General features: G+C 41.6%; 1 protein-coding gene across 2 annotated transcripts in view; it reads left to right on the top strand.

Moving 5' to 3' along the window:
- Positions 1-27,452, top strand: part of LOC125331647 (netrin-4-like) — a 46,478-nt gene that overhangs the window by 10,243 nt on the left and 8,783 nt on the right. For both annotated transcript variants that reach the window (XM_048315904.1, XM_048315905.1), the window contains 3 exons: positions 9,791-10,054; positions 21,962-22,088; positions 22,438-22,626. In XM_048315904.1, the coding sequence (XP_048171861.1) occupies positions 9,791-10,054; positions 21,962-22,088; positions 22,438-22,626 (580 nt within the window). The remainder of the gene's footprint in view (positions 1-9,790; positions 10,055-21,961; positions 22,089-22,437; positions 22,627-27,452) is intronic.

The following is a 27,452-nucleotide window of genomic DNA, read 5'->3' as shown; positions in this document are numbered from 1 at the left end:
GACACTGCTACTGTTACCACAGGTCTGATGGGAGCTTTGCCCACACACCTCAGAACTGCAATTCTACACCTTATTTTGAAGATGCCACAAATGTCACCAGGGCATGCCCTCAAGCACTGACTCAAGCCACTCTGAAGGCAGCTGACTGAATCCCCACCAGTACTTTCTTCAGTGTTCTCTGCTGCTTTTTCACCTCCACTCTGACCTACCCAGTTACTGATTCTGGCTAAGCCTTGGATTGCTGAGGGGCTCACATCACAAGCTGACAGCACTTCTGAAATGATCAAAACTGTTCCAACTTAAGTGCTAATTAATGTTCTGACATAAATCCTTACTGAGGGGTTTGAAGTCATTTTCACCACACGAGACAGGTTATTCTTGGGTCCTTTTGATTTTGAGAACAGACACAAATTCCTTTTTTAACAGGGCACAAAAGGAATTTAAAAAAAAAAAAAAAAGATGGCTTACTGAGAACACTTAGGTTTAAAACCCGTGCTGGGACACATCATGAAACAAGATTGCAGGTCAACTGGCTTCCAGAACTGAGAATGCAGGTGTGAAAGGAGAAGGTGGTAGAGCTGCAGTAACCTACACACATCTGTAAACTGAGATGCATCACAGTCAGCACATTCCAGTCTCCAAGACCACAGAAAGAGTTTCTTTCTGAGAGCAAGGTAAAAAATTGTCAGAAGAGAAAATTTTAGGAGACTAGAATGGAGTAAAAGACATTTGGATGAGTGATGTGACAATGTCACAGCAGAACATAATGTTAAGGCATATCCCTTGTCTCTGGTCGATTGCTCCTTATTTTTCACCTCTGACATGGTCACATGTCTCCATTCCATCTCAGATGACACGTGGGAGAGAGAAGGCATTGGGGAACACCTCATATAGAAATGCAAGAAGATTACTCTCTAAAATATCTTTTCCATTTTCCTTTACTCAAGCATATGTTAAATCCCTTACTCCTGTTCAGATCCAGAGTAATTTAGTAGATAGCATCTATCTATCTGAAATCCTAGGATCCTCATCATTAGTTCATAAACTAAAACTAACACCACATTTTTAAGGTCTGTTCATCATCTGTAAGTGCATCTACAGGGAATACTGGCATGGAGTCTTATGAATCAACTGAGACCTTTTTACCCACTTGTCCATCCTTCTGCTCTTCTAACTTAAAAACACTGTACTATATAGCCATGGAGCCTAAAATGAGCCTTCAGGTCAGCTGATAAAAATCAAAACTCTGGCCCAAACAAAAATAGAAATTAACATTGCATCAGACATTAATGTGAGTTGCAGTTCAAACATCATGTGGGGGAAAAGGGACTGAAATGTCTGAACGTGCATCCTGACAGCACGTGCACTCAAGGATCTGAGAGATCAAGAGCACGTTTTTAATAAACTGGAATATCAGGAAATGAAAACAAATGTTCTCCTCCATTGACTAGGATGTTTGCATGAAAGGAAGACATTAGCATGCAAAGTGGGGTGGAACACTGACCTGCTCGTAACCACCAGGCCCACAAGGAGACCCTTCCCCTACTGGGTCTAGCTAGTGGAAAGGAGTTCTGAATCAAAGGCTGGTTCATTTATGTGAGTGTCTGTGTGACAGATGACACCAGTGAAGTGTGATATAATAAACCCATTACTGGAATTCACTGGGGGCTGGAAGAATTGTGTATGCCTGAATTAAGTAACTGGTTTCTATGGCAACATGTTAAGTGTGCCTTGCACAGAAGACCTGTTCATTCTCTGTTTCGTATCCTGTGGTGACCTCTTTAGGGACAGAAGTCCCCAGCAGTGCCTCTTGTCAAAGATGAGTGGACCCTCTTTGTAGCTAAAAGACATTTAATCACTCTTCTAAACACACTCCACACGGTGAATGCCAGACCAAGACAGGTTGTGCTGGATGCAGTTCTGTCTCTTCAAAAGCCACCAGGTTGTTCAGAGAGAAGCCACAGTCAACCCTATGGAAGGTCTTCTGCACTGATACTGAAGCCTCTGCTGCCTTTCTCCATCCACATGGACTTCCTGAGCAACAGCTGTGGCACAGGGGGATCACTTGCACCCAAGCACCAACCCAGGCCTGGGACAAGGCTCTGGGTGGGATGTATGTGATCCTGTTCCAAGGACCTACACTTTTTGCTGCCTTTTCTCAAGCTTCTCTTTTACTGTATTCATGCCAAACCTTTTGATAAACAAAGAAGTATCCCCTGTGCACACACACACCCCCACATCCCTCATTAAGTGGCAACATCAATAATTCAAGAGGTCACTGAGGCTTCAGTGACTTCTTAGAGTTCTGATCTCGTATGGCAGTGGGGTCATTGGAAAGAAACCTGCTCAGCCCATCACAAGGTTGAATTCCCAATAGCTGAGATTCAAAGACAGGGTCTTGCACTTCAGTGAATTATCCAACAGTCGTCAGGACTGGCCTCTGAAAGTTGCATGATGCTCAGGTTATTCCAGCTTCCAGCTGGGTTATTCCAACTTCCATCTGGAAAGGATTCCAGGAGGGATTAGTCACTAGTGTAGGTAAGTGCCTGATTGTTATGACTAGGGCTGTCTGTTCAGCGTTTCATTTAACCCAAACTGCAGAGCAGATAGAATGCAGAAGCAAGTTGAGAGGAAGCAGTTAACACCAGCAGTGTAAACAAGCTGATAGCACTGCCAGGCCCTGCTTCCCTGGAGGAAGAATTAAGGGGCTCAAGGATTTGTCTCTGAAGGGAATTTGAACTGACTGAGACAAGTCCAGCAATCCCATCCCTGGCAAGTGAACTTGAGGAGGGCATCAGGTGTCCTACTCTGACTTGGTTTGCAATGAACCATTTCAGAAACGTTTGGAACATTATAAACCAGCCAGAGAGAGAGCAGTGGGGTTTTTTACCATTGTTTCTGCATTTTCTGCATTTTCTGAACACACAAGGCAGCGGATATCAAATTATTTTTTCTTCTCACCTTGTTTGATAAAAACCTTAGTGGAGTTGCAGCCATTGCTTTTTTTTTCCAAGTCTCAAGTGTGAAAAAAAAATGGTTGCCTAAAATGCTATGAAACTTAGTAATTTGTTATTGTAATTTCCAAACTCCAGGCAAAAGAACACTTAAATGTTTGCTCTACAGTTGTCCACACATCACTGTCACGGTGAGATTTTACATTTAGCTAAACCTGTTCATGTGTAAGATTTCAGCCAAGACTTAGAGATATAAGTGGCTCCACTTATAAGAAACGGATGTTCTCCCGAGAGAACACAACTTGGTTGATGTGGGTTGACAATGAGGGTGACAGGTTGTTTTAGCTTTCCCTCACAATCCAGCAAACGGTGAAATGAGTCTCCCTGTTCTCAATCCAGTTCCCAGTCAGGCTGTTGCATCTCAGAATTCCTTGTGCTGCCCTTTGCCATTTCACAGCAAGTACCATCCCTCGCAATGAAAAAGGACACTGCACTTTGTGGGAGCCTGGAAATGTTCTCACACCCCCACATAAGGTGCTGTTATGTAGAATGGATGGAGTTTTGCCCATCCCCTGTATACAGACTGAAAGCTGAAGGGTTTTCTGTCAAATAATTTAGATTTTATGTTCCAACTACTTCACCTGTCTCATAGAGGATACTGCTTGTCCCTACAACCCCTGCCTTTCTGCATGGATATACATCTGCAGATAACCTGAACCTACAGAATACAATTTGTTTGAGGAAGAGAAAAAGTCTGCATAGCTCTTCAGATTTGCCTAACTTCAATTATGCCATAATCATATTGGCAAAAATGCCTAAATATTAATATTAAAATGCCACACCAGCTGGATTACTGGAATAACCTCAAAGCAAATGCAAACTGAAGGCACATCAATCCTTTCTGATTTGGAGAATACAGAATGAATTCAAGATGCCACTGTCTTGGTGGTAGCTGCGTTCATCCAGATCAAAGAAATCCAAAAAATCAAAAGCACAATTGCTTCTTTGACAAGCTACCATATTCTATACTGGTTTCTAAGCTTTGTTCTCCAGAAGGACCGAAAAGCAGTGGATCTTGACTAAAAAGCACCATTCCATGAGTTGTCAGAATAGACTTTCTAATGGCTGGAAGAATAGTTAGACTTTGTGCTCCAAACAGTAAATCAGAAAAAAGACTACTTCTTAGTTAAGGCTGCTGTACCACAAGATGGAATTCCATCAAATAAATCAGAGGATGTATGCCACTGGGTAGGAAAAATTCTGAGACAATTGTTTACTGTTCCTTTAAGAACAAAGTCAACTCACACGAAAATCTCTTAATGAAGAGCATTTAGGAGTGATGAGAGTTTTTATTGCAGCTTCCTTCTGATGGACCCAGTATAAGCACACAGATATTTCTGACCTCATTAACCTGATTGTGTGCAACATGATGAACACAGCTTAAGGATGATTTGTAATATCAAATTCTTGCTCTGCATGAGGATCTTCTTTTGTAGGAGGCCACGCATTGGCACTGCCCTCCATTTATGATTCATATTCCTTGACCTTAGGCTATGAGTTTGCAAGGGGGAATATTTGTTGTGTCCACATCTTTTCTGGCTAATACTGGCTGGAAGATCAGGTTAAGAAAACAGAATTAGATGCATCAGGAATGGAGAAGCAAAACCTATGGCAAGAAATCAAAAATCTGAGACACTGTCTCTGAAATGAAGATGATCTCTTGATTGGTGATAAAACAATGTGAGGCTGTGTCAGCTTGTGTATAGCAAAACCAGTCATCTAACAGTGGCTGCCTTTTTTAGCTTTGCACACTTACAGCATTTTCCAGACTTCCTTGCTCTTAGGAAGGTCAGGAGAGGACAGGGTAGTGACCATTTTTTTGAGGTGCAGCTGATTGACTTTTGAGAATGAGAATGACAAATATGCGCTCGATGGCAGATATGCAGATAAGCATGAATGTCCTACTCAGCATTCGGCTCCAGTGCCAGCTCCTGATTATAAGAGAAACTCGTGACCCAGGATGTATTTCCACAAAGGGTTAAATTACAGAGGTGCTGAACACCCTCAACTTCCACCCAGTTCAATGGAAAGATTTCTAGGGTGTCCCTAAGCAGACTCAATCACCATCAGATTTTCTTCTGCAGCTGCGCCTATGCTACTTTTATGACAGCTGCATACTGATGTTTAGCGAAACAACTGGGAGATTTCAGGGCAGTCTGATACAGCAAAAAAAGAACAGAGCTTGCTACCAGATAGAGATTTCATCAGATGAGAAATAGCTTTACAATGAAAAACATGGGAAACTTTTCAAAGCTTGCATCTTAATTAAAAGAAAACATTTCTTTTTCATTATACTCTCTTTATGTCTTTTACATGAATGTAATGGAAAACTGAAAATTCACACAGTATCTCTGGGAAATGAAAAAATAATATTATTTCTGCCTTTCTGCAAAAGGCAGAAGTCAAATGTCTATCTGTATAGACAGAATTTGCTTCATAGGCTTTCGAATTACAAACCTTGTGAACTGAAATAAAAGGAACAAATAACACAGTGAAAAGGTGGAAAAGGTGGAAAAAGTGGAAAGGTCTCTTCCTACAGCTCATGACTCTAGGAGTTAACTAATACTTAGATCCATTTATAATCTAATCTTTAGTATATTCATGCATCAATGGCTGAGATGGCCAGACTCTTATCTTTTGCCTGTAATTACTAAACTTACATCTATGAACATCCATCTCCAGGAATTCTCATTGAAATTTTCCAGATACAAGTTTATTAATATTCCTCCCATTGCACAAAGTACTTGAATACCCATATCCCATTTTTACGGAAAGAAAACAATACATAAAACTGAGTTTCTACTGAAATCAGTCCAGAACAGCATTAGACCCTAGTACTTGCTGAGCAATTGTGCTGGGGCTATGACCAAATAATTGCATTCCCAACTCTGTATTTTTATTGAAGTGACACCTTTTCCTTTTTTAAAGAAATAAAATTCTTTCTTAAATCATGCAAAATTATCGACCCGTACATACCTGTCTCTTAATTTAGGATCTATTTTTCCTTAGGGAACTATAAACCCGAACACATTTATTTAAAACATAATCATGCATTTATTACACAGAAAAAAAGTTTAGGGAGTTGGTTTTGTTGGGTTATTTATTTATTTATTTATTTATAGTTAAGTTATGCATTTATGCAAAAGTAATTCCTGGCATGTAAGGCGAGATACCAATTCCTTTAAAAAATTTTATCCCAATCTAGAATTACTTGAATCAATACATACAGTAGACTAATGAGGAGAAATTATGGATACTAACATCTTGTTCTTGACAGTAGGGCAAGCTATATGTTAAGGAACCACTTTATGACTGGCACTCTAATGTCAGAAGAAACATTCAATCAAGTATTAAAAATGAGGCAAGAGATGGTGATTACCTTATATGATTTCCTGTGCCCAATAATTTTAACCACCAAAATTTCAAGGAGAATGGGACATCCAGAAGGGACGAGAGAGAGAAATTCCATTTTCCAGTTTTATGCATATGTGAAATAAAACTGCTAAATTGATATAAGTATGAAATAAAACTGCTACCTCTGTGCAAAATGTAGCTCACCTAAACCTACTTCTATTGGCACAACATATCTGCTGATCAAAATGTCTTTGATTTTTACAAAGCTGAGGAAGGTTAATTCCTTACTGGAGGTTGCATCCTAGAAGAACATTTAAGTGCAGCTCCCAGAAGACCTCGCTAGTGTTATGTCACCCAAATCAGATCTTTAACACTTAACAAGACTTGCCTTGGGAGAAATAAGGACAAGCAAATCTAGTCTCACCGGTGAGCTTATTCCAGACAGAAATGTCTAATGAATTAATCATACAAGCAAACTCTTGTACCTCAGCTGGAATGGAATACTGTTTTTGTCTTAAAAGGATGCCACAATCCCTATGGGACTTCCAAGCTATTAATGTCTCTACTCACAAATGATGTTCAGTGTTCTAATGGGGTATGGAAAATGCCAAAGCAACTCCTCTCAAGAGAGGCAAGGCCAGAAATGAAAATATTTGCAAAACAATAAAGCCACAGGAAACCAAACCTTTTTCTAAGCTGTCAAGCAAAGAAATAAGAAACAAAACAGCTTGGTGAAAGCAAGTGGCCCTTTGCTGAGAGAAGAGCCCCTGACAGCTGCTCTTTGCCTAAAGAACTCAGTGCTCTCAGAATGCCAATTAAGACATGGGGAGGACGGATAATTGACTGGAGACCCCAAAATATGAATCCATCTGTTTAAACTTGTCATGCCATGTACAAAATAGGTTTCTAGTAGTGCACAGTATTTTCTTTACAGTTACTATAATACAGTGCAAGACTGTTGCTATCAAGAAGATGTATAGTGCCAGAAAGTAAAATAAACCTTTCGGCCATTATCTGCTGATTTTTTTCAGAGAGACCCAGTGAAAACTCTTGTTCTTCACCTCATTCACCCCTCCTCTCTGTCTCCTTTGAGGAGTCCCATAGCTGTTCACAGCTGGGATCTCTGGCACAGAGATGCGAGGCCTCTTGCCCAGCCTTGTATAAGGAGGTCACTGGCAGGACCAGAGCAGATCCTGCAGAAACCAGTGCTTTGTCAATTACCTTTCTGATGTCTATATTTTCTGTAGCAAAGTACCTCTAGCATTTATGTTCTCAAGCCACTTATCTGGTGGCTATCCTCTGGAGATCCATCTGAAAGGAGATACCATTTTTACTAAGCATGTATATTAGAGAAACCATAGACAAGAATGCTAAGTGTGAGAATAGAGCTTGTAAAAGCCAGTGACTAAATAGACTGCTTTACCCTCGATTCCTCTGGTTTATGCCAATTTAAACAGTTTCACAGGGACTTTTAACCATTCTTTGAGATCTCTGAGCTCAGCAGGCTCTGCAGAACTGTTCCACCCAGTTCTCTGCCTTGGTCTTAGTTTAACTGACCACGTGGGAAGGAGATGTGTGTGTCAGTACACAATCAGGCACTCAGGACTCTGAGAAGGCACTCCACCTCTGTGTGGTCCACGGAGGACTGGGAAAGAGAGAGGGTTCATGAAATGGTTTCCACTAAAATCTCAGATCATCCTGGATTAGGGGAACTGGACAGATATGGGGATTTGGTCTTTGTCCTGTAAATCCATCAGTAAGGGGAATGCTGGTCACCTGGGCAAAACAGAATGAGCCATTTGCTTATGGTTCCATTGACCAGGGGAATGTAGACATAGGGGTGGAAATGCTTGGGCTATTTTGTCATGGCTTCATTGGTCAGGGGAATGCAGGCACCTGCATTGCATAGCCTGGGCAATCTGCCCACAGCTCTATCAAACAAGGAACTGTGGGCATCTCTGATCCCACCAAGCAGGGCTGCTTGCAGCTTTGTAAGTAGCTGACCATATAAGAGAAGAGAATTAAAAGAAAAAAAAGAATAGAGCTTACCAAATAGAAAACACTGTGGACAGGTGGGAGAGGTACCTGAGTTCTCTGTGAAGCCTGCCAGCTGATCCTGTTAATTAAGGGGATTTCTCTTCCCATGTGCCATCAACATACAACAGAGCTATCTCCTAGGCATATACCACAAGCTCTTTTGTGGCTTCTGCAAGCAAAAAGGAGCAAAAGTACAAAATGCTACAAGTATTTAAACAGATGAGTTAACCAGGAAGAAAGAAAAAGAAAAACAGAGAGAGAAAGAAAGAGGGAATCCCTATGGAAACAAAGATTTCACATGGCTAATATTAAGAGAGTGAGTCAGACAGATACTGTGACCACTTATAAAGCAGGGCTAAAGAATCCCAAGGGCAAGTCCCGCTGCCATGATGGAAAAGCTCAAGCAGAGGAGAAAACAACTGTCAAATTGGAGTTAGCACATCTAAGCCTGGAAACAGTGCTAACAGTTCTCTGTTTTGCTGGCAAGGACTGTGGTGCAGCCCTCCACTATCAACCTTTCCCAAAAGCAACAGAAACAAGCACACCCTGAGAGACAGAGAAGACAGAGAAGGATAGAGTGGTGATGAGCTAAAATACAACAGTCACTGTTAAACACCAAATTAGAACTGTGATGCTCAAAACCCAACTGTTGCTGCTCTGGAGAACTATCAAACAGCAAAAATGCTGTGACAAAAGTGTAACAACCTACAGACAGCCAGCAGGCACCAAGCACCTTGGGTGCTGTGAACTCACTGCTCTGTAGCTGCTTCTAAGGAGCAAACCACCTGGCTTTGTTTGCACACAGGGTTCTCTCAGTGCTCACTTGCCCTAAGCTGAGCTGTGTTTCCAGCATAGTTCAAGTGACCAAGTAAAAAGTCTGATCACAGTTTCCACTTCTTTCACAGATTAGTGCCTTAGTTTACCTGACTCTAGAACTCATGCTAAAGCCATGCTGCTAAAATGGTTTCAGAAATTGGGATCCATTAACACTGCAGTTATGCCAATAAACCTTGGATTTCTCTGAGTGACACTGTTGTCACTTGGCTCAGAAACACAATGAAGTGGACTTATCTTGTCCCTTGACATATTGGCTGAACTGCAAGAAGTGACAGGGCTCAGTAACGCCAGGGAGTGATGTTTAAATGAAGGCTTCTCCCATCTCACACCTGAGATGGCATGAAAGCAGGGACACAGTCACTTGCTGAGGCTTGGCCAGCTGGTGGTAACTCAGCTGTGATGCTCTGGGATCAGCCACAGCCCCACAACTGCTTATGCAGAGTCTTCTAAATAGGAACTACTGCTTTTTCCTGAAGATCATCTTGGGATATTTGCTGTGTATGCAGAGTCCTGTATGTGTTCTGGGATGTCAACCTTGTCTCTTTCAGGTGATTTATCGTGCCTTAAGTCCGGCTAACAAGATTGAAGACCCTTACAGTCCTGAGGCTCAGGATCTCCTGAAGCTCACCAACCTCCGCCTGCTTCTGTTAAAAAGACAGGAATGTCCATGCCATGGCTCAGGAGTGGTAGAGAAACCCCAGAGACTCGCCCACTATGCTATTTATGACCTGATCCTCCGGGGAAGCTGCTTTTGCAATGGGCATGCAGAGGAATGTGAGCTTGCCAACAGGACGGGAGTCATGGAGAACATGGTGAGTTCCAGACATTTACCAGCTTCCTAGACTTGCTACTTGCTTCTGTTGCCTCAGCCTAAATGTTTATTTTGTGTATGATGCTGTCTCAGCCTCCCTAAGCCTATCCAAAAAAAGGGCAGCACAGTCAATCCACATTAGTGAAACCTACACCACTCTGGGAAAATATTTTCTATACTCCTTTCTGCAGTTTCATGCATAATAACTGCATTGCTAAAAACTCTGGACCTCAAGATAGCTATAAATTGAAAGTGGCCTTTGTCATTGGAACAGAGATTCAACCCCAAATATAGTGAATGAAATCTCCTATGCCTGCACAGAACTGAACTAATATCTTTGATGCAAAGTCTGCCCTGAGCATAATTTCAGCCTCAGATCTCAGATCTCAGATTTTCTGAGTTTGTGAGACATGAGCAATTCTGTCATACTTAGGGTTTCAGCCGTCACTTTTAGGCTTTCAACCTTCTGTGTTCTTGTTACTTTCATAACAGAGACAACAGTGTTCAGGATGTGAAAATAATTTCCACTCCCCCACTCTCTTATCCATGCGTCTTTAAATGAGTTAAAATTTTTTTTAAAAAAAAAGCCAAACCTTGTAGTAAAATTGTTCTGTAATACTTGGAGTATCCCTACCCTGTTCAGACTTTTATCTGCATTTGACTCAGGATGTGCACAAGAGGAGTTGAGTGTGAATGCAAACTCAGACATTGAAATTCAGAAGGAATGACTGATGACTCCTTTTTGATTTAGCTGCAAGCATTGTGTAGAGAAGTGTAATAACAGTTATGGGGAGGTTTAATCTAATCAAATATCTAGACACATACATCAGAGACGGAATTCAAGCCACTTTAAACTAGTCAATAAATATCTCCCCTGGATCCAGAAGTCTCTGTCTCTGTATTGGGTTTTGAAAACCCAAATAACCCTTAGAATTCTAGTCCCTGGTACACTCTGACATAAAAGACTCAAGAAAAACATCCTAAGCTAATTTCTGTCCCTTTAGATATATGGTACACTTGACATTTTGGCTTATGTTATTTTGGAATGTGCATTCATTGTCTTCCTTTCAACTTTTCTAGGTCCAGAGGTAGATATTGTAAGATAATTAGGACTGTATGACTTTCAAATAATTTCTGAATCTGTACCATCTGTGGTATAAATCCAAGATTCAGCTACACTATGTGATACTATCAGATTCAAACAATATAGACTCACTTAAATCATAACTGTGTGGAGAAAAGCTGTTTAAAGAGTGCATCATCCTTACTGCAAACTGTTAAATATACACATAGTGAAATCAAATAGATGAATAACACACTAAGTGAATGCAGCTGGTAGAAAAATAAACATTCTGCCCATCAGAAAAGGAAAACACAATATTGTGTATGTTACTAGCATAACCACTGTAAACTATGACTGGATATTTTTCCCACTGGTCACAAGGGAATAGAATCTTTTTGTGCCATCAATGACTTCACGGGGCAGAAGGTGAAATAGTTTTGATGAAATTCACTTCATGAGTGACTCATGTCCCAGGAGAGAGAGGGTGGATGCAGCACATGATTCACACAGATATTATCAAGTCTTTGTCTAAGCAAGGATTCAAACACAGCTGTGCAAAAAATAAGAAAAGCCTTCTGTAGTTTTAACTGCCTCTAGAATGCTAGAAGAGGCCCGGAAAAGACCACAAGTGGGCTGGTTTGTGTCCTCACATAAATGTATGATCAAGCACACCTAAACCATTCACTAGTGAACACTTGTGGAATGAGATTTTCCTGACAAAGTACATTCAAGCTCTTCTTTAGTGCCCACCTAAATAATCTCTGCTGCAAATTAAGGTGATTCCTTCTTGTCCCCTCCTCCCCAATGACCAAAGTGAGCAGTTGATCCTCCTTCTGCAGATATGATTGAAAGGTTTTTACCATATCCTTCCTTAGGTTCTATTTTTTGTACTAACCAGAGAAGTGTGAAACCCTAGGTGGTAAAAACTTAAAATTCTACTCCCAGGTCACACAAGCCTGGAGTAAAGATGATCATGTTACTGTGCTCATCTTTTCTGTGCTTTAGACATTACAACCTAAGTCTTTCTCAAATACAAAAGAAAACCCACTCCTGGAAGATCCAGTTCCCTGGATCCTTTTATATTTTATCTAATACTTACCAATGATGCTCTTGCAGTGGTGATGGGAGAGTTCACATAGGTCCAGATCTCAGGGTTTGGTTTACACAGCCAGCATGAGGGAGTTTATGTGTGTAACTTCTTGGCTTGCAGTACAGTAATCTCCTTGCCTACAAGCAGGAGGAAAAAGCCTTTGCTGTTGAATACCAATGATACAGTTCCTATCAGCCAAACTACACTGCAAAAAAATCTTTGCCATTTTGCAATTTCTTGGCAGAGGAAAGGTGCTCTGCTTTCAGTCACATGGTAATGGTGACCCACACAAAACAGGGTGTGGAAAAGATGTTACAAACAAAGCACATCCAGAAATAATCTGATTCAATCCACAGGCCACATCTAAAGCTACACATAGGCAGAACAAGTCCCAAGACACAGAGTTTTAATTGTGAGTGGTGTGGATGATGTCACAGATTGAAGGCAGAGCAGCTTTATGTTTCCTGGGCTGCTGTTAGGTAATTAAATAAAATGCTGCAAAAAATAAAGACCTCCACGGAAAGTCTTAAGTAATATGAGTTTCAGCCTCTTAATTGATCATAGTCCTCCTATGATGTGTTTATCTTCTGTAGTTAACAAAAACAAAACCAATTTCATGTAGAAAACAACTGTAATTGTTTGACATGGGATAGGCCCAAAATCTGAGATCATTCTGCACTTGGGTCTTATTAAGTTGTAAGTCTGCTCTTCTTGCTCTGAGAGAAATCTCTTCCATTTTAATACTACTAAGACTGCTAAATTGATACTGCATGGAGGCTAAATAATGGAGAAAATTAAAGCAAATTTCTTGATGCTTTTGAACCAATACTTTTCAGCACTATTTTGGAGGGACTGGATGATCTATGGGTATCAATGATGAGTTTATCTGTCACTTCAGTCATGGCAACCTACTCAGCTTCTGGCTTCTCCACTGAGGCTGCCAATAAGAATTGCAGCTCTGGGAGAAAAAATGTCACAGATGCCACAGTGTCATAGCAACAAATGGATACAAGAAAACTGCAGATTGTAAACCAAACGTCCAAATGGTGCATCATTCCTCATAGCTTGAAATCCTACATTGTTTCATGCATATTTCTAGTCATAAGTTTGTGAAAATACAGCGAGATTCAAAATAGGCTCATGGGATCCAGTGAAAAAATTATCTGACCTCTTATTTTGGCAGCAAACCAGTAATAATTACTCTTTCTGTGGGCCTTTTTTTTTTTTAAACAAGCCATGCACCCACTTCAACACAACTTATCTAGATGGCATTTCCTGTAGGAACTACTGAGAATATCATGTTGGATAGGAGGAAAACTTTGAGAAATGAGGATGGGAGCTGTAAATAGGCAAGAAATTTCAGGACAAACATATCTTGAATGTGGGGTTTGTTGCTATTGACAGTGATGTTTTCTTGGCTTCCTCAGACCAAAAAGAAAGGAGACACAGAGATGTCATTCCTCACCCAACTTCAATAGCTTCTTAAGGTAGCTAAGGGCAGTATTCTCTTTTCTGAATATAACAGCCTGCATTTTTCAAACTCTTACAAATACTTCCTCGGACAATAAAGGAAATTATTGAGATAGTATTTTGCCAGAGAAACTAGAGAAGCTTTTTGTTTTTAAATGGGGGGCATCAATATGCTGTTATAACTGCCAGGACCCGGCCGGCTGAACACATCTAGTCTTGTTCTATGGTTGGATGCAACAGAACATAATCCTGTCCAAGGTATTGACACTGCAGGATGTACAAAGTTATGTGTGTCTCCACAGAGCTGTCAGGTTTAGGATCTGCTTTGATGACCCATTTTAGCTGAGTCCAGAGGCGCTTCCAGAACAAAGTTTACAAAGCAGAAAGTGCATATGGACAGAACATAGAATCTAGACCAAAGTCCTTCTTGTTTGCCAAATATTTCACAATGCTCTTTCTAGCCCGTGAGAAGTAAGTATGGAAAGAGGAAAGCAAATGTGGATTAAAATGTTTTTGTATAAAGCATTAGGGTTTTTATTTTTACTTGTTAATTATTGGTACCTACACTGCCAGGAAATTCTTACAAGTGGCCTCGGATGTTTCTTTTGCTTCTTTATCCTGTTTACAGAGACAAACTAGACTCCCTGTGGGCCTGATCCTCCACAATGAAGCAAATGGAAAGTTTTCCACTTACTTCAAAGGGAGCAGGATCTGGTTCTAAGTAGGATTCCTTGTTTGGCATAATGAAGGTTACATAAGGTAAAACCTGCTTTTTCACATCAATTTTCTAGGTGACCAGGCTATGGTAACCCTTGAAAATATTATCTACCTCCTCTTCAGGTATCTTGTGCAGTTCTATTCGTAAGCCCCAGCTAAGTTTTCACATTATCTGATTCCAGCTGTGCCCAGAACTCAGAGATGCAAGACATGCCATTCACTTTCAGGAGGTTTGAACAGTGGTATTTACTCATTATGCTGTGATTCAGGCATTCACTTCTTAAAATACTGAGTCTCTTTCCCTTTCTGCTTCCTCCATTCTTAAGACACTCACCAAGAGCTGGTGACCTGCTGCAATTCAGATGCTGCATTTCAGCCTGACAGCTGTTTATCATGTGCAATTTGTTACAGATTGATAATGGAGTTACTGGCACCTCAGGCAAAAATAAGCTTGCCCCCAAAATCAGTAATAATCAAGGTAGAATTCAGAAAGAAAACAATAAGAAAGCAGAATGAAATATGGACTGAGGGACAGCCAGGTGTGTGTAAAGCCTGAGGGAGGTGAATTCAGGCAGAGGGTGGAGCTGTGTCTTGAAACTGTCACAGGCTGAGTGATATCCCCTCACATGAAACATGAAAACATGAATTTTGTACCCCTTCCTGTCTATTTATCCTGTTTATCTCTTGTTACTGTTGAAAAAGTTCTTAGGGATGTCAGTCTGAATACTCAGCTAAACACTATCACTGATTCTTCTCCACCATTACCAATTCAGTGAATTTGGAACCAACAGCAGCTCATTCACTCATTCACTGCTATGGAGATCAAAACCTGTATGGGCTCAGTTGGCTCTGCCACAAGTGTCTACAGCTCTACTTATCCTTCAAGTTCCTGCAGATGTAATTTGCCAAAATCACCAAGTATGAGCCAGAAACTCAGTTCCCTCAGAAAACACCCATATGTGTACTAGTTTTCAGACATATACACGTGTTAGACCTTTTCCCACAAAACAGCAAGTGAGAGAGGAAAATAATGGCTTTTCTCATTCCTGATTAAAGCAGGAATTTGAGCTGTCCATCTGCCCACAGCAGGCACTATAATCTGGGACTTCCTCCCAAATCACTGATTCTCTCTGCGACTTTGAAAAAGTTGAAGGAAATTTCTAGTTTGGCCTCTTGTAAGTTGTATGTGCTCTCCTTACGACTTGATATTGAAGGATTTCTTATAAATCTGCATGGATATGTCTTTTCATTGGAGAGACCACAGAGCCCATTTGAACTGTAAGAGAAACAAAGCAGAATAGCAGACACTCTTTCATTTACCCAAGCAAAATGACCCAGGAAGAGTCACTTTACTACAAGCAGGTAAAGGATAGCCTCTGATGTCATTGAAAACTGCTGTATCCCAAATTTCTCTGATGACATTGCAGTGTGAATAGAGAGTCCAAAGGCCAACATTTTTTCCAAATCAGCAGCAGTTGCTCTGACCTGGAAGGCTTCCAAATTTAACCTTCATACATTAGGAAAAAAGCCCCCAAACAGACTGAGAGTAGCCCAGGAGGAGGAGCAACAACCACAGCGTTTACTGAAAGGACAATAGGTAAAGAAACTAAATGGGCAGAGAGAAAGTGAGAGGCTTCAGGTATTTATACAAAGCTGAACAGAGTTTAGAAAAATTTAAAAACTGCAGGACAAAGAGGTGGAAAACTTTCACTCACTTTCTCAACTGTGGATCAGAATTCAGGTGAAGCAGCTTTGTGCAGTCAAAGGTGACTAAGTACCATGTAATTTCTTGGAATGTTGCATGAAAACAGGATATAGTTCTACACTATGTGCTATAAATCCACCCGAAGTTACAGAGCTCTGTGGAAGAACTACTGGATGAAATTCATGGCTTAGTATAGCAGGTCAAGCTAAATGATTGGAACTGATCATCCTGACATTAAAATCCACAAAGCTGTAACCTCCTCTATGTCCTGATTCAAAGCTGCTCAGGGGGTTGATGTATAAATCAAAGCCTTTGGCAACAACACCAGACTTGTAACAGCATGACTGTACTTTGAGACAGATGAGGGAATTAATCCAGATTAAAAATACTAGTGCCAAGGGAAAAAACCCCTTGGTTTAGCTTTTTTCCAAACATGGTTTGGTTTTACAGCCCAATTTATACACGACTCAGGGCATGATGTAGGTGATAGCATAGAAAGAAGTAGTGAGGAAATGTCTCAAATTGAGATTACCCCACAAAAGTTTACATCATGAAGCCACAGTCCAAGAACACAGCTGCTATACCAAAATAAAAAAGTAGAACTTGCTTTCACATGGCCATTAAAGCCAGTATGATGGTGATTGGGTACAGCAAAATATTTGTGTTCCTTTCCTGGACTAATAATATCCTCTAAATTCAGGTATGTCAGTTTATAAACCTCTACCCTTTGCAAAATTGATTAGAAACCTTGAAGCATGATGAAGCTAGAATATCAGCATTTAAAGCAACAGTTTTCATTTTTCAAAGCTGACAGCCTGCATTAGTGACAGGAGCAACCCCAACTGAATGCACTTGGAGAGCAAGACTGCAAGAACACAAACTGTCCCAGGTGATGCACACGGGACTTCAGACTCGTATTATGAAATAGGAAGGTTTACACAATCATACAATCTGCCTGCCTGCATCTTTTTTCTCAGATCCATTCCCCACAATAACTTTGGAAGACACCATCCAGTTTCAAAAAAATTTGTCAGAGCAACTGAACTCTCAATACAATGAATGGGAAAGAGCCTCAGAGACAATACAGTTATCAGAGTAATAAGGAAAAGCAGTTGAAGGGAGGTATCATAAAAATAAATTTCATAATGTATCCAAAGTACTCAAATATTACAGAAATAAGCACAGTGTAGAAGTCCATACAGGCCTAAACACTTTTGTATCTAAGGATCAGGATACGTCAAGCGATGCAGTGTTACCTATGGAACAAAGGATAAAGTGAAATATAGTGAGACAAAAATCCCCTGGATCTCAATTTTTCAGCTGCTGTACCAATACATTTATATGCATTCATGTAAATCAGCGTCATAAACTACTCAGGCTTTAGCTAAAAACTGGCTGGTTTCCTAACTGGCGGCATGGATCTTGCCTCTGTTGCTCACACCTTGATTTCAAGCTTCCTCCACCTGGACTGCCAGCTCCAAATGCAGAAAGCTGAAGTATTTTTTACCTCTGGTGCCTCCTTGTAGTCAGATATCCTAAAGATTCCAATGACATTAATCCAGTGGCAACCAAAGTGTTATTATTAGTGTCCTGAGGGCACTAATAGAACTTTAACAGCCCTGACCAGCCCCACCTGGGACTCTTACCAGTGCTCTCTGTCCATTGGCTTGGGGATTCTATTTAAGCTCAGCCCTGGGTTCTCTCACTGTGTGTTTGAGCTGTGCTTTAGGTGTGTCTGTTTGCATCCCTGCCTCTGGCCCTGCTTCCTGGGGGGACACTGGGGCTCTGCTCTAGGTTTGTGCCTTCTCTCACAGTAGCCCCTTTGCACTCTCCCCTGGCACGTGCTGTAGCTTGTCTCTCATCCTGCCCTCTGAATGGCCTTTGTATCCATGTTGTGTCTTTCTTGGACTGTCTCTTGCTGCTCCTGAATTACCCCACTCCCCTTCCTTTTTGTTTCTGGGCTGTCAGTGGACTGCGGTGCCAGCTCCCTGCTCTTCCCACAGTGCTTGGGATGATTCCCCCCTCAGTAAGGGCACAGCCTTTGTTGTTGAAAACCTCAACTTGCAGCTCTTTGGGCCTTAAAGAGCAACTGGTCTTTGTTGCTTCCTGACAATCCTCTACTTACTAATCATCATTACTGCCATGTAAATCTGACCCTGCTTTCTAGGGCATAGAAAAGTGTCAGCATAGTTCCCCTGGATCTGTACTTGTCTGATTATCTTCTCTTCCTTGGCATGATATTTGTCTTCCAGTGAGATCCAGTCCATCCTGAGATCTTGCATTTGGTAGAGATTGCAATTTTCTAGTTTTTTGGTCACACTTTGGTGAGGGAAATGCACACTTGTTTCAGCAGTGAATAACAACTCAGGGACACACCTGCTCTCCTTGTGTTGGTGTTGAATGTGACTCTCACATTCTCCTGTCCCTAAGCAGATATCCCATTTCCTATTTTATCTCACAGTTTCCTGTATTTCATTCTTGTTCCTTCCTGGATTTTAGTCTCTGGCTGCCTCTCCTATCTCTTCCTCTCTAACAGAACAAATTGTCTCCTTACAGCCACATCACCTACCCTTATTTCAGCCCACACTTAAACATAACAGGTCTCTTCCACAGCTTTTCCTGCATTAACCAGTCTTTCTGTGATGGCCACTTACATCCATTAATCACTTTCCTTGCATGTTTGGTGTGAGCTGTTAATCTCTGCCCTCTTCTCCTGTCCAAATCCTTTCTGTAATTCCTTGTCACCTCATATTGCACTCTCTTCTGCAGCTGTTTCACCTATGAATGCTCCATGAGGTTACTCTCCATGGAAAAAACTATTCCTTGATTCCCATGCCCAGACAACCCATGGCAGACTACTTTCTCTTTCATTTTCCTTTACCTCTGTACTAATACCAATCAATTCTCTTTGCCTTGTTCTTAAACCTATACAAAAAAGGTTAGTACCCAAATCTAACACTTTCTAAAAGAAGTTCCGTGCCAGCTTCCCTGTTTCCCTGTGCCTGCTTGATGGCTCTCCTACTGACTGTCTGCTTGGCTTTTCAGCCCTTTTGTCTAAGCCAGTCATCCTTCCACATGTATTTGGTAGCTGTTCCATAGCAGGGATCACAGGTAGGAAACTTCTTCTCTGTCCTGCTCACAACATGCCACAAACTACAGTACACAATGAACCAGTGGGCAGTGAGCAAACTAACACATCTACTTTCCAAAGAATAACTCGACCTTTCCTTTCCTCTCTCACTGAATTTTCCTGTTTATTTTTCTGAATAATTGTTCATAAGTGTTCACACCATCTGTGCTGTGCACTGTAAGCGCAGGGTCCTGTGGAATAATGAATATTTGATCATGTCATTCAAGGCTAAAACAAGATTACATGGTTTAATTCTGCCATTTCCCAACTGCACAGTCTCAGCATTTTTCATATAATTTTGTTAATATAGTGAATACACAGCTTTTGTATATATTTCTAAAAAATCAAATGGGCTAACTTACAGATTTTGCATAGAAATACATTTCAAGAAGCATTTCCTAGGAAGCGAAGAGAGCCAGGATTTTGTTATGCTCTATTTTAGAATGAGCTTTAAAGTTCAGGTGGAGTCTGGAGATGTTCCAATCTATAGTTCTGGGTCAGGTTCATTTTTACCTTTTCTCTGTTCTCTGGCTTCTGAAGAGCAGCCCCTATGACCACAGGAGAGAACTTAAAAGCCTGAAATGTCACACCCAAACAGGGAAAAGCACAATGCTGTTGTATTAGTATTTCCGCCTTTGTCTCTGAATTTCTCATCCCATTTAGTGCCTTGAAGGTGGGTGGGTTCCTTGTGCAGGGTCCGGGAGGCCCCACGCAGGTGCAACGCGCCGTGTCCCCCGGGGTGCTGGCGTGGGCTCCGACAGAGCCGCACCGCCCGAGCTCTGTGCTCAGTGTGCCGTGAGGAGCCAGCGACCCTGCCAGCTGGCCATGGAGGGCGATGGCATCAGCTGCAGCCGATCCCTCTGCTTGCTACATCACATTTCTGCTCGGGGAGGATTAGAAACCAGGGCAGCAGAGAGCAAATTGCTGCAGGCACATGAGTTTGGGGGCAGGGGAGCACGTCCACACTACCGCTCTTTTGGATGCCTCTCTCCTGATCCCGAGCAACCTGCTCTGTTAGATGGGGAAAAGGGGGGACTGCAGGGAGAGCCTGACTTTCAGGAAAGGCCATGGAAAAACATAACTCATGCTCATGGTGAGATTAAAGGATTAAAGGTAATTCACACCCCAGTCAAAATGAAATTTCAGTCTTGGTTTTTGTGTTCATGTGCAGTGGGCAGAGCTGTGCTGAGCTCAGGATCCTCAGCAGGCCACGGAGGGACAGGGTTCTAATCCCTGATTTCTGTGCATTTCCTGCTCTAGACAAGTGTCTCCTGGCATAATAGCAGCTGCTCTTGTGATAAATGTAGAACATGACTTATGGTACTACCCTTCCCTTTCTCTCACACCCTATACTTGATATTTTCTCAAAAAAATTTGTCTGTGAAATCCTTTCTCTGAGGCTTTGCAAGCAGATATTGGAATACTATTTCTTTACTAAAAAGAAACCCAAATAAAAACAAGCAACAACATATTAACCATCCTGTAAGGCTCTTCTTAGGTGTGGCTTGATATTACAGAATCTGTCTGCTTTATTCCTGGTGTGTAAAATGACTTGAGAGCAGACGTAGTTTCAACAGTAACTTTCTCTTTGAAGGCTGGACTAGCTCAGTTTCTAAGTTCTGGTTTCTGGTGTGAATACCTTCTTCCAAACCTGATATGTATTTGAGTATTTCCATGACTTAAAATCACTATTGTGTTCCAATGAAGGCAGGTAAGTACAAAGGAAGCAAGTTCTTTCTTCACGTAATTTTTCACACAAATAGTGAGAATTATTCAGCCAGTCTTAGTCAAGACCTTTTGCACTTTGTTTGCACATCAAATATTATGTATTGTTTTCTAGCTTAGATGGGTTTATATACTTAAGCCCCATTCTTCAGCCAGCTTTTGCTCATTTTTGTTGAACATCTTCTAACTCTTCATTTATCTGGTAGTAAGATGTTCAAAACTGAACACAGCATTGCAGGTACAATTTTCTGTCCATGTGGAGTTACAGTGCTCTTACTTCCATAGCCCAAAATTTTACTGGGCCTTTTCTACTAATCTAATTTATATTTATTCATATGTAAGTTGGCAGGCTGGTACCTATTGTACCTAAGTTAAAACATCAGTGCTTTCCTCATAGAATGTGTGGTTTTAGGTTACTTTTCTGTGGGAGTACTGGTTGGTATTTTTCCATTTTTAGTATTTTTGCTACATTTTTAACTGTGCTAGGATGTCCAGGACTATTTGCTCATTCGTCTAACAATTTATAATTTAGTAATTCATGGTAATTTCACTTCCCTATATTTACACTCTCTTCCAGATCAGTGTTAATGTCAAATAAGACAGAGCCCAGCATCCTCTGTCAGCCTGTGCTCTCCTGTAACTTGGCTCTGCTAGCCCAGAGTGTATTTGATACTCTTTGCATGCTCTTGCCCTGAACTTGTAAATCAAAATAAGACCTGTTAGCTTACCCAATTTAGGGTCTAGAGGTTGTTCATCGATGCAGTAGTTAAATAGTGAACTGAGAGTTAAATTGTTGCTATGTGCATTTTGTAAGATACAGGAAAAAATTCTACATCATTAATAACTGTGAGAAGAGAGAGCTACACATTTTAGCTCCAGGCTCTGAGGGTTTCCTAAGATAGCCAGGCAGCTGTGTGGGAATTGTGCAGAAGTCCCACCTCATCATGAGGCTGCTGGAGACTCCACCTGTCCTGTAGCTATTTGACTGTACTCTCTTTTCCCTGACAGGTCCATGGGAAGTGTGTGTGCAGACACAACACGGCAGGGGACCACTGTGAGAAATGTGCTCCACTGTACAATGACCAGCCTTGGAAGCCAGGAGATGGGAAAACAGGGGCACCAAATGAATGCAGAAGTAAGTGGAAGGGAGTTTACTGACCCAGGCTCTCAGGATGAGCACTAACCATGCCAGCAGGCAAAGCTCCCTCACAACTTCTGTGATTTGGAATAATGATGCCATTACAGAAACTGGGGATAAATTTCTGGTCATTGATAGAGAATTTCAGTGTGCAGGTCGTTTTTCTGCACTGGGGCTATTGAAGAGTGGAATTTACAAGCCAGAAATTTGGTTTTTGTGCAGCTACATCCCCACACATTCCCAATTCTAGCAGGGTTTAAAATACTGCCAGATTGGTTTGGAAAATGATGCCATGATTATTGTGTCAGTTATAAAAGCCTGAAGGCCATTCTCTTGTCCTCACCAGAGTGTCGCTGCCACGACCACGCCGAGAGCTGCCACTTCGATCTGAGCGTTTGGTTGGCCTCGGGGAAGCGCAGTGGGGGAGTCTGTGACAACTGCAAGCACAACACTGAGGGACATCGGTGCCAGAGGTGCAAACCAGGCTTTTACCGAGACAGAGGGAAACCCATGTCTTCTCCAGAGGTCTGCAAACGTAAGTGACCGTGTTAGATGAGGTGAAAAATGAACGGTGGAAGAATCATTAAAAGAACAAAATAATTTCTATAGAATCAGTGACTCCTATAGAGGTAACTCATGAGTATTACTATAATTTCCTTGTATTCTTTTCCTAAACTACAGGGGTTTTGACCAAAGGTGATCATCCTGATTTTTTTGTGTCTATTTGTCCCCATGTTATGACACATTTTTGTGATAACTGATTCAGTTCTCCAAATGCACTGCCTCCTGGGGAAAGGTACATTCTTCTTGTGCTTGGTTTTAAATTAATATGGTTCCTTTTCTCTTGAGGCACATTTTATTTACCTGGGGGTTTCTTCTGTACCTTTCAAGACTGTGTGAGCCTATGTGCAAGCCACTGTTAAATTCCATTCGATTGTGCAACATCTGTGCACGTAAGTACATATAGTGGATGCAGAAGATGCAGGAGGCCTGGGACTGTGCATATTCACTTGGGAAAAAATACATTGGAACTCAGTCAGACTTATCTCCAGACTCTACAGCTGTGTTATGGGGTGCTCTGCCCAAATTAATTGCATCATTAACACTTCAGCAGAATGTGTTAGGGTGTGTCTCAGGCACAGAGGCACTAATGGCTGCACACAGAGGATGTACAACCTCTGGATTGAGATAGTTTGCACCCAGCCAGTCTGGCAAACAGCCCAAATCTCCCTCACTTAAAGTAAACATTTCTTGAGTATCCTGCCAGGCTTCACACATCTGATTCTATCTCACATCTATTTGAGAGGTTGTTATTTCCAGCACTATACCTAATTTCATTTTTTCCTTCGGATAGTTTTCCTTCCCCATAGGTCAGATATTAGTTGCCAGCACAGAGAACTTCATTCTCTGTTATCTGACCTCTTGCTCACTGACATCATAAGCTTTTGAAGCTTTTCTGACCCTTTTAAGGTTCTTCAACATGGCTCCTCTTAAACACTTGGGTTACTCCTTTCCCTAGGACTGCGTGTCCTGTGATATTGCTTAAACTTTCTGTGCCCAACGTGTGCAATGTTTCTGTTCTTTTGCATTCTTCCCACTGGAACTTAGAGACAGCAGACTGCTTCCACACCACCTTTTCTTCTCATTTTCACAATGTTCATCACAGAACATGGATCAGCAGACAGGGCAGAGGGTGAGCTTATCTGGCTCACCCTGTATCCTGTAGTGTTCTACGGTGGCCCCTTCCTAGTTCTGTTTCTACTCTGAGCAGATTTGCTCCAGGGAAATATTGTAATGAGCCCAAATTGTTGTGCCAGAAAATTAGCTTTCAGTCTCATAGCACCTGAAGGAATCTGTGTATGAACGCTTGTACTGAGCAGCAGGGAGATGGTGCAGTAACCAGCATCATGTGTAATACTAGATAACTGCAAAAGTCAAGGAGCACTGGAGAGCAGCAAAGAGGAAAAAACATTGTTTGAAAATGCAGCCTATCTGTGTGGAAACCCTAGAACAGTTTGCCTAGATGAAATCAGACCTTGACTCTACCTCTGCCTCTCTTGTCTGGTCTGGTTACAGGTGTCTCAGCAACCCCTGCCAATACTCTGCATAGCAAAAGAAAAACTGTTCAGAAATTTACCTTGCTGAAAGAGCTTTATTCCTGTTGTGCCAGTCAAGCATAACAATGTCCTTTTCACCTGGGAAGGTGCTGCTGCCAGCAGAAGGCCCCCAAATGCAATTGTCTCCACTCTGAGTTGCATGCTCAGGCCTAGAGAGCTGCCATCCTGCTTTAGTCACTGAAAGTTATATGTATTTTCTAGGCTCCTTGTTCTGTCAGTGGAGAAACAGTGGGACGTCTGGGGAATTATTTATTGCAGTCTAAGGTAGATGCCTGAAACAGATGGACTGAATTGCCCTCTAAAGCATATCTATTTCCCTAAGAGGTACTCTGGATCACTAGCCTGCACCAGAGTTTCTCTTAGCTGAGGTGGGTTTGATTCAGCAGTTTGATTCAGCACAACCCTATCTGTGAGTGACTCAAATCAATGGGACCTTTCCCAAGGATGTAAAGGCATTAGGAATGCTTGCCATATCAAGATATAAGGAAAGGCATTGCAGCCCACTTAGCTTTTATAGCAGTTGTGTGCATGATGCTTGTACCTCTCTGGGAATAGAAGGTACTCTGGGTATAACTATAGAGCTCAGAGAAAACTGGGAGGGAGGTGATTAATCTGTGCCTCTTCCCTTTTATTTAAGGCAAAGAAGAGAATTCCCTCAAAAAGATTTGACAAATTGCTTTAATAGATGGTGCTTTGTATGATGGAAGGCCTGATCCCTAAACACTTCCCCACATGGATTGCAGGCTGTGTGTAAGTGTGTACTTCATGCTACACTGCACCTCTGCAGAGAATTTTCAGGGAACACTTCACTACTTTGGTTATTATCAGAGACAGCAAAACCAGAAACACAAATGGAGACAGGCTTTGGTTAGAGCAGACTCACTTTGAGAGAGAGGGTAGCTTTCTCCTCCAGGACCATCATCAGCTGACAGTAAACTGAAAAGCCTCCTGCAGGATGTGCAGGATATTGTCCCTCTCCTCTATCCTTTAGGTTGAAAACCTGCATTGCTAGTAAACCTCATCTGGTGTGGTCTAAGTTGTTCAGGTTTTGTGATCCTAAAACCAACTCTGGTTACTCAGTAAAAAAAGTTTCTATTTTGAGCATTGCTTGTATGTTAGACAATTAGGCCACCAGATACATTTTTGTCATACCTCAGCCTGGTGATTATAAATTGAAGAGCTGCCACTTCTGGATTAGCATGTTTTTTAGGATTTAAGTGTACCAATTCCAAGGCATCATCTCACTTTGAGAAATTCATGCAAACAGTGCCAGACTAACAACAGTAAATGAAAAACCCACCCACTGAGCAAGTGTTGAAAAGTGTTGAAAAGCAGTAATAAACTGCAAACAGCAGACTGAATGGATGTTTTTGGTGAGAGCAACCTCGTGCCCATCTTCCCATTTTGAACTCAGAGGGAAAAAAACCCTTCAATGGGAGATGAAAACTTGACCCTTGTGTACAGTAGACACCGAGCTGGGAAAGGAAGTCTGATGGAAAAGCTGAATGAAATGCTGTGCTAATCCCTTTGAGAAAGCACGCTTGAAGAGTGCTCTGCCATCCAGAGCAAAGTCTAGGTTCAGCTGTGACATCCCCCTCAGGCTCCCAGAAAGCTAACAGGACACTGCTCAGGCCCAGAAACAGTCTTTAAGCATTAGTCATAATAATGAATAGCATTCTCTCTTAATCTGCTCTGAAAAAAAAAGTTGTATAACAATTGGATCTCCTGGCACTATCTAAACCACCCTTAGCTGACCCTCCAATTCGAGACTGCAAAGACATTCCCTTGGAAAAAAAAACCTGCTGAAATCTGATATGTAAGTGTGAATCTGCTATTCCTTTTTGTCTGCAGAGGTAGCCTGCCTCTGATCCCTTTGCTTTTCCTGTTCCTACCAGCTGGGATGAATGAGAGCCGGGTCATGGACGGAGCCTTGTTTTGACACTGCTTAGATCTATATTAAAAAGAAAAAAAGGCATAAAAGAGTCCCAGAGCAAGGCACACACCTGCCTGTTATTGGGGGTGACAACACAGGATTAAGTAGTTTGGATATAGACTTGTATGGGAGCTTTGACTCAAAAGCCTAATTGTTTCCTAACCAATGGTTAGAAAAGCTGCTGTATCCTTGGCTCTTTCCTGTGGCTTATTCCAAGGCTTAAGGGATCCTTCTGAAATGGCACCATCTTTTGTACTCACCCTTTGCTTAGCTTAAAAATAATGCAGGCATGTAGACCCATTAAAAAGGGTCTCCAGGAAAACAAGCTTTTTTACTCAAAGAACGAGGCTAGAAAATTAAAATGTGCCCAGATGCACATGCACACACACATGGTCTGAAAGGCTCTGCTTCTCATCCTTTTACTTCTGAGCAGAGGGAGTGAACTTTTAATTCTAATATCACAAAGGCCCCATCACATCTTGGTTCAAAGTCTGTCTTAATCAGCCCTGACCACACACAGAGCTGTCTATCTTATTTCCTTCATTTAAGAAACATCATTGGCAGCGTCAATCCCCACACCTGACATGCTTTAAAAATCACACTGGATTGATCATATACTCCCAAGATGCACATGTATATATTTCAGACTCAAAAGACTTCGAGTTTTCATTTTGCCTGTGCTTTTTTATCAAATAGCCAGTCTGCTCACAGCTATCTCTTATGCAGTATTATTAGACAAAAGTTCAAGGCAATATACCTCAAAGGCCATTGACTTGGAGCATTTGGTATTTTCCTGTAAGTTGGGACCATATTGTTACAACCAGTATTATATTTTACATCTGTGTCTAATTACATGGGGGAGACAGCTGTGCTGAGGGCAGACAGATTTATTACGGACTTGAGTGGAGATTGCAGTATGAATTATTCATTTTTCATTATTTCTTGTCTCCTCCCTTTTACAGTAGTGTCTGACAAAACAAACTTAGTATGGGAGTGAGACTAAAAGGCAAGAGGATGCTTCGTTATACTCTGTGACCCATAGCCAACTCTAAAGTAAAATGCTGTTTTTCACTACACTGCTGTCAAGGGGAGAACCCAAATAAACTGCCCAGCTCTGAGCCAGGACTGTCTGCACACCGTCCCTAACATAATTGATGACGCCTTTGACAAACAAGGCCATTGTCACATTGGCTGCTGTTTTGTTAGACAGGGAGGTGGATGGAGAGAAAATGAGGGTTTGCCAAGAGAAAAGAAGCAAAAATCATTGGGAAAGGGTTGTCAAATATTGGAAAATGTTAAAGGGTGAGGTTT

Source organism: Corvus hawaiiensis, chromosome 11 (genome assembly GCF_020740725.1).
Source record: "Corvus hawaiiensis isolate bCorHaw1 chromosome 11, bCorHaw1.pri.cur, whole genome shotgun sequence".
NCBI classification, from domain to species: Eukaryota; Metazoa; Chordata; class Aves; order Passeriformes; family Corvidae; genus Corvus; species Corvus hawaiiensis.
The sequence above is the reverse complement of the archived record's forward strand: the minus strand, read 5'-3'. Positions and strand labels throughout refer to the sequence as shown.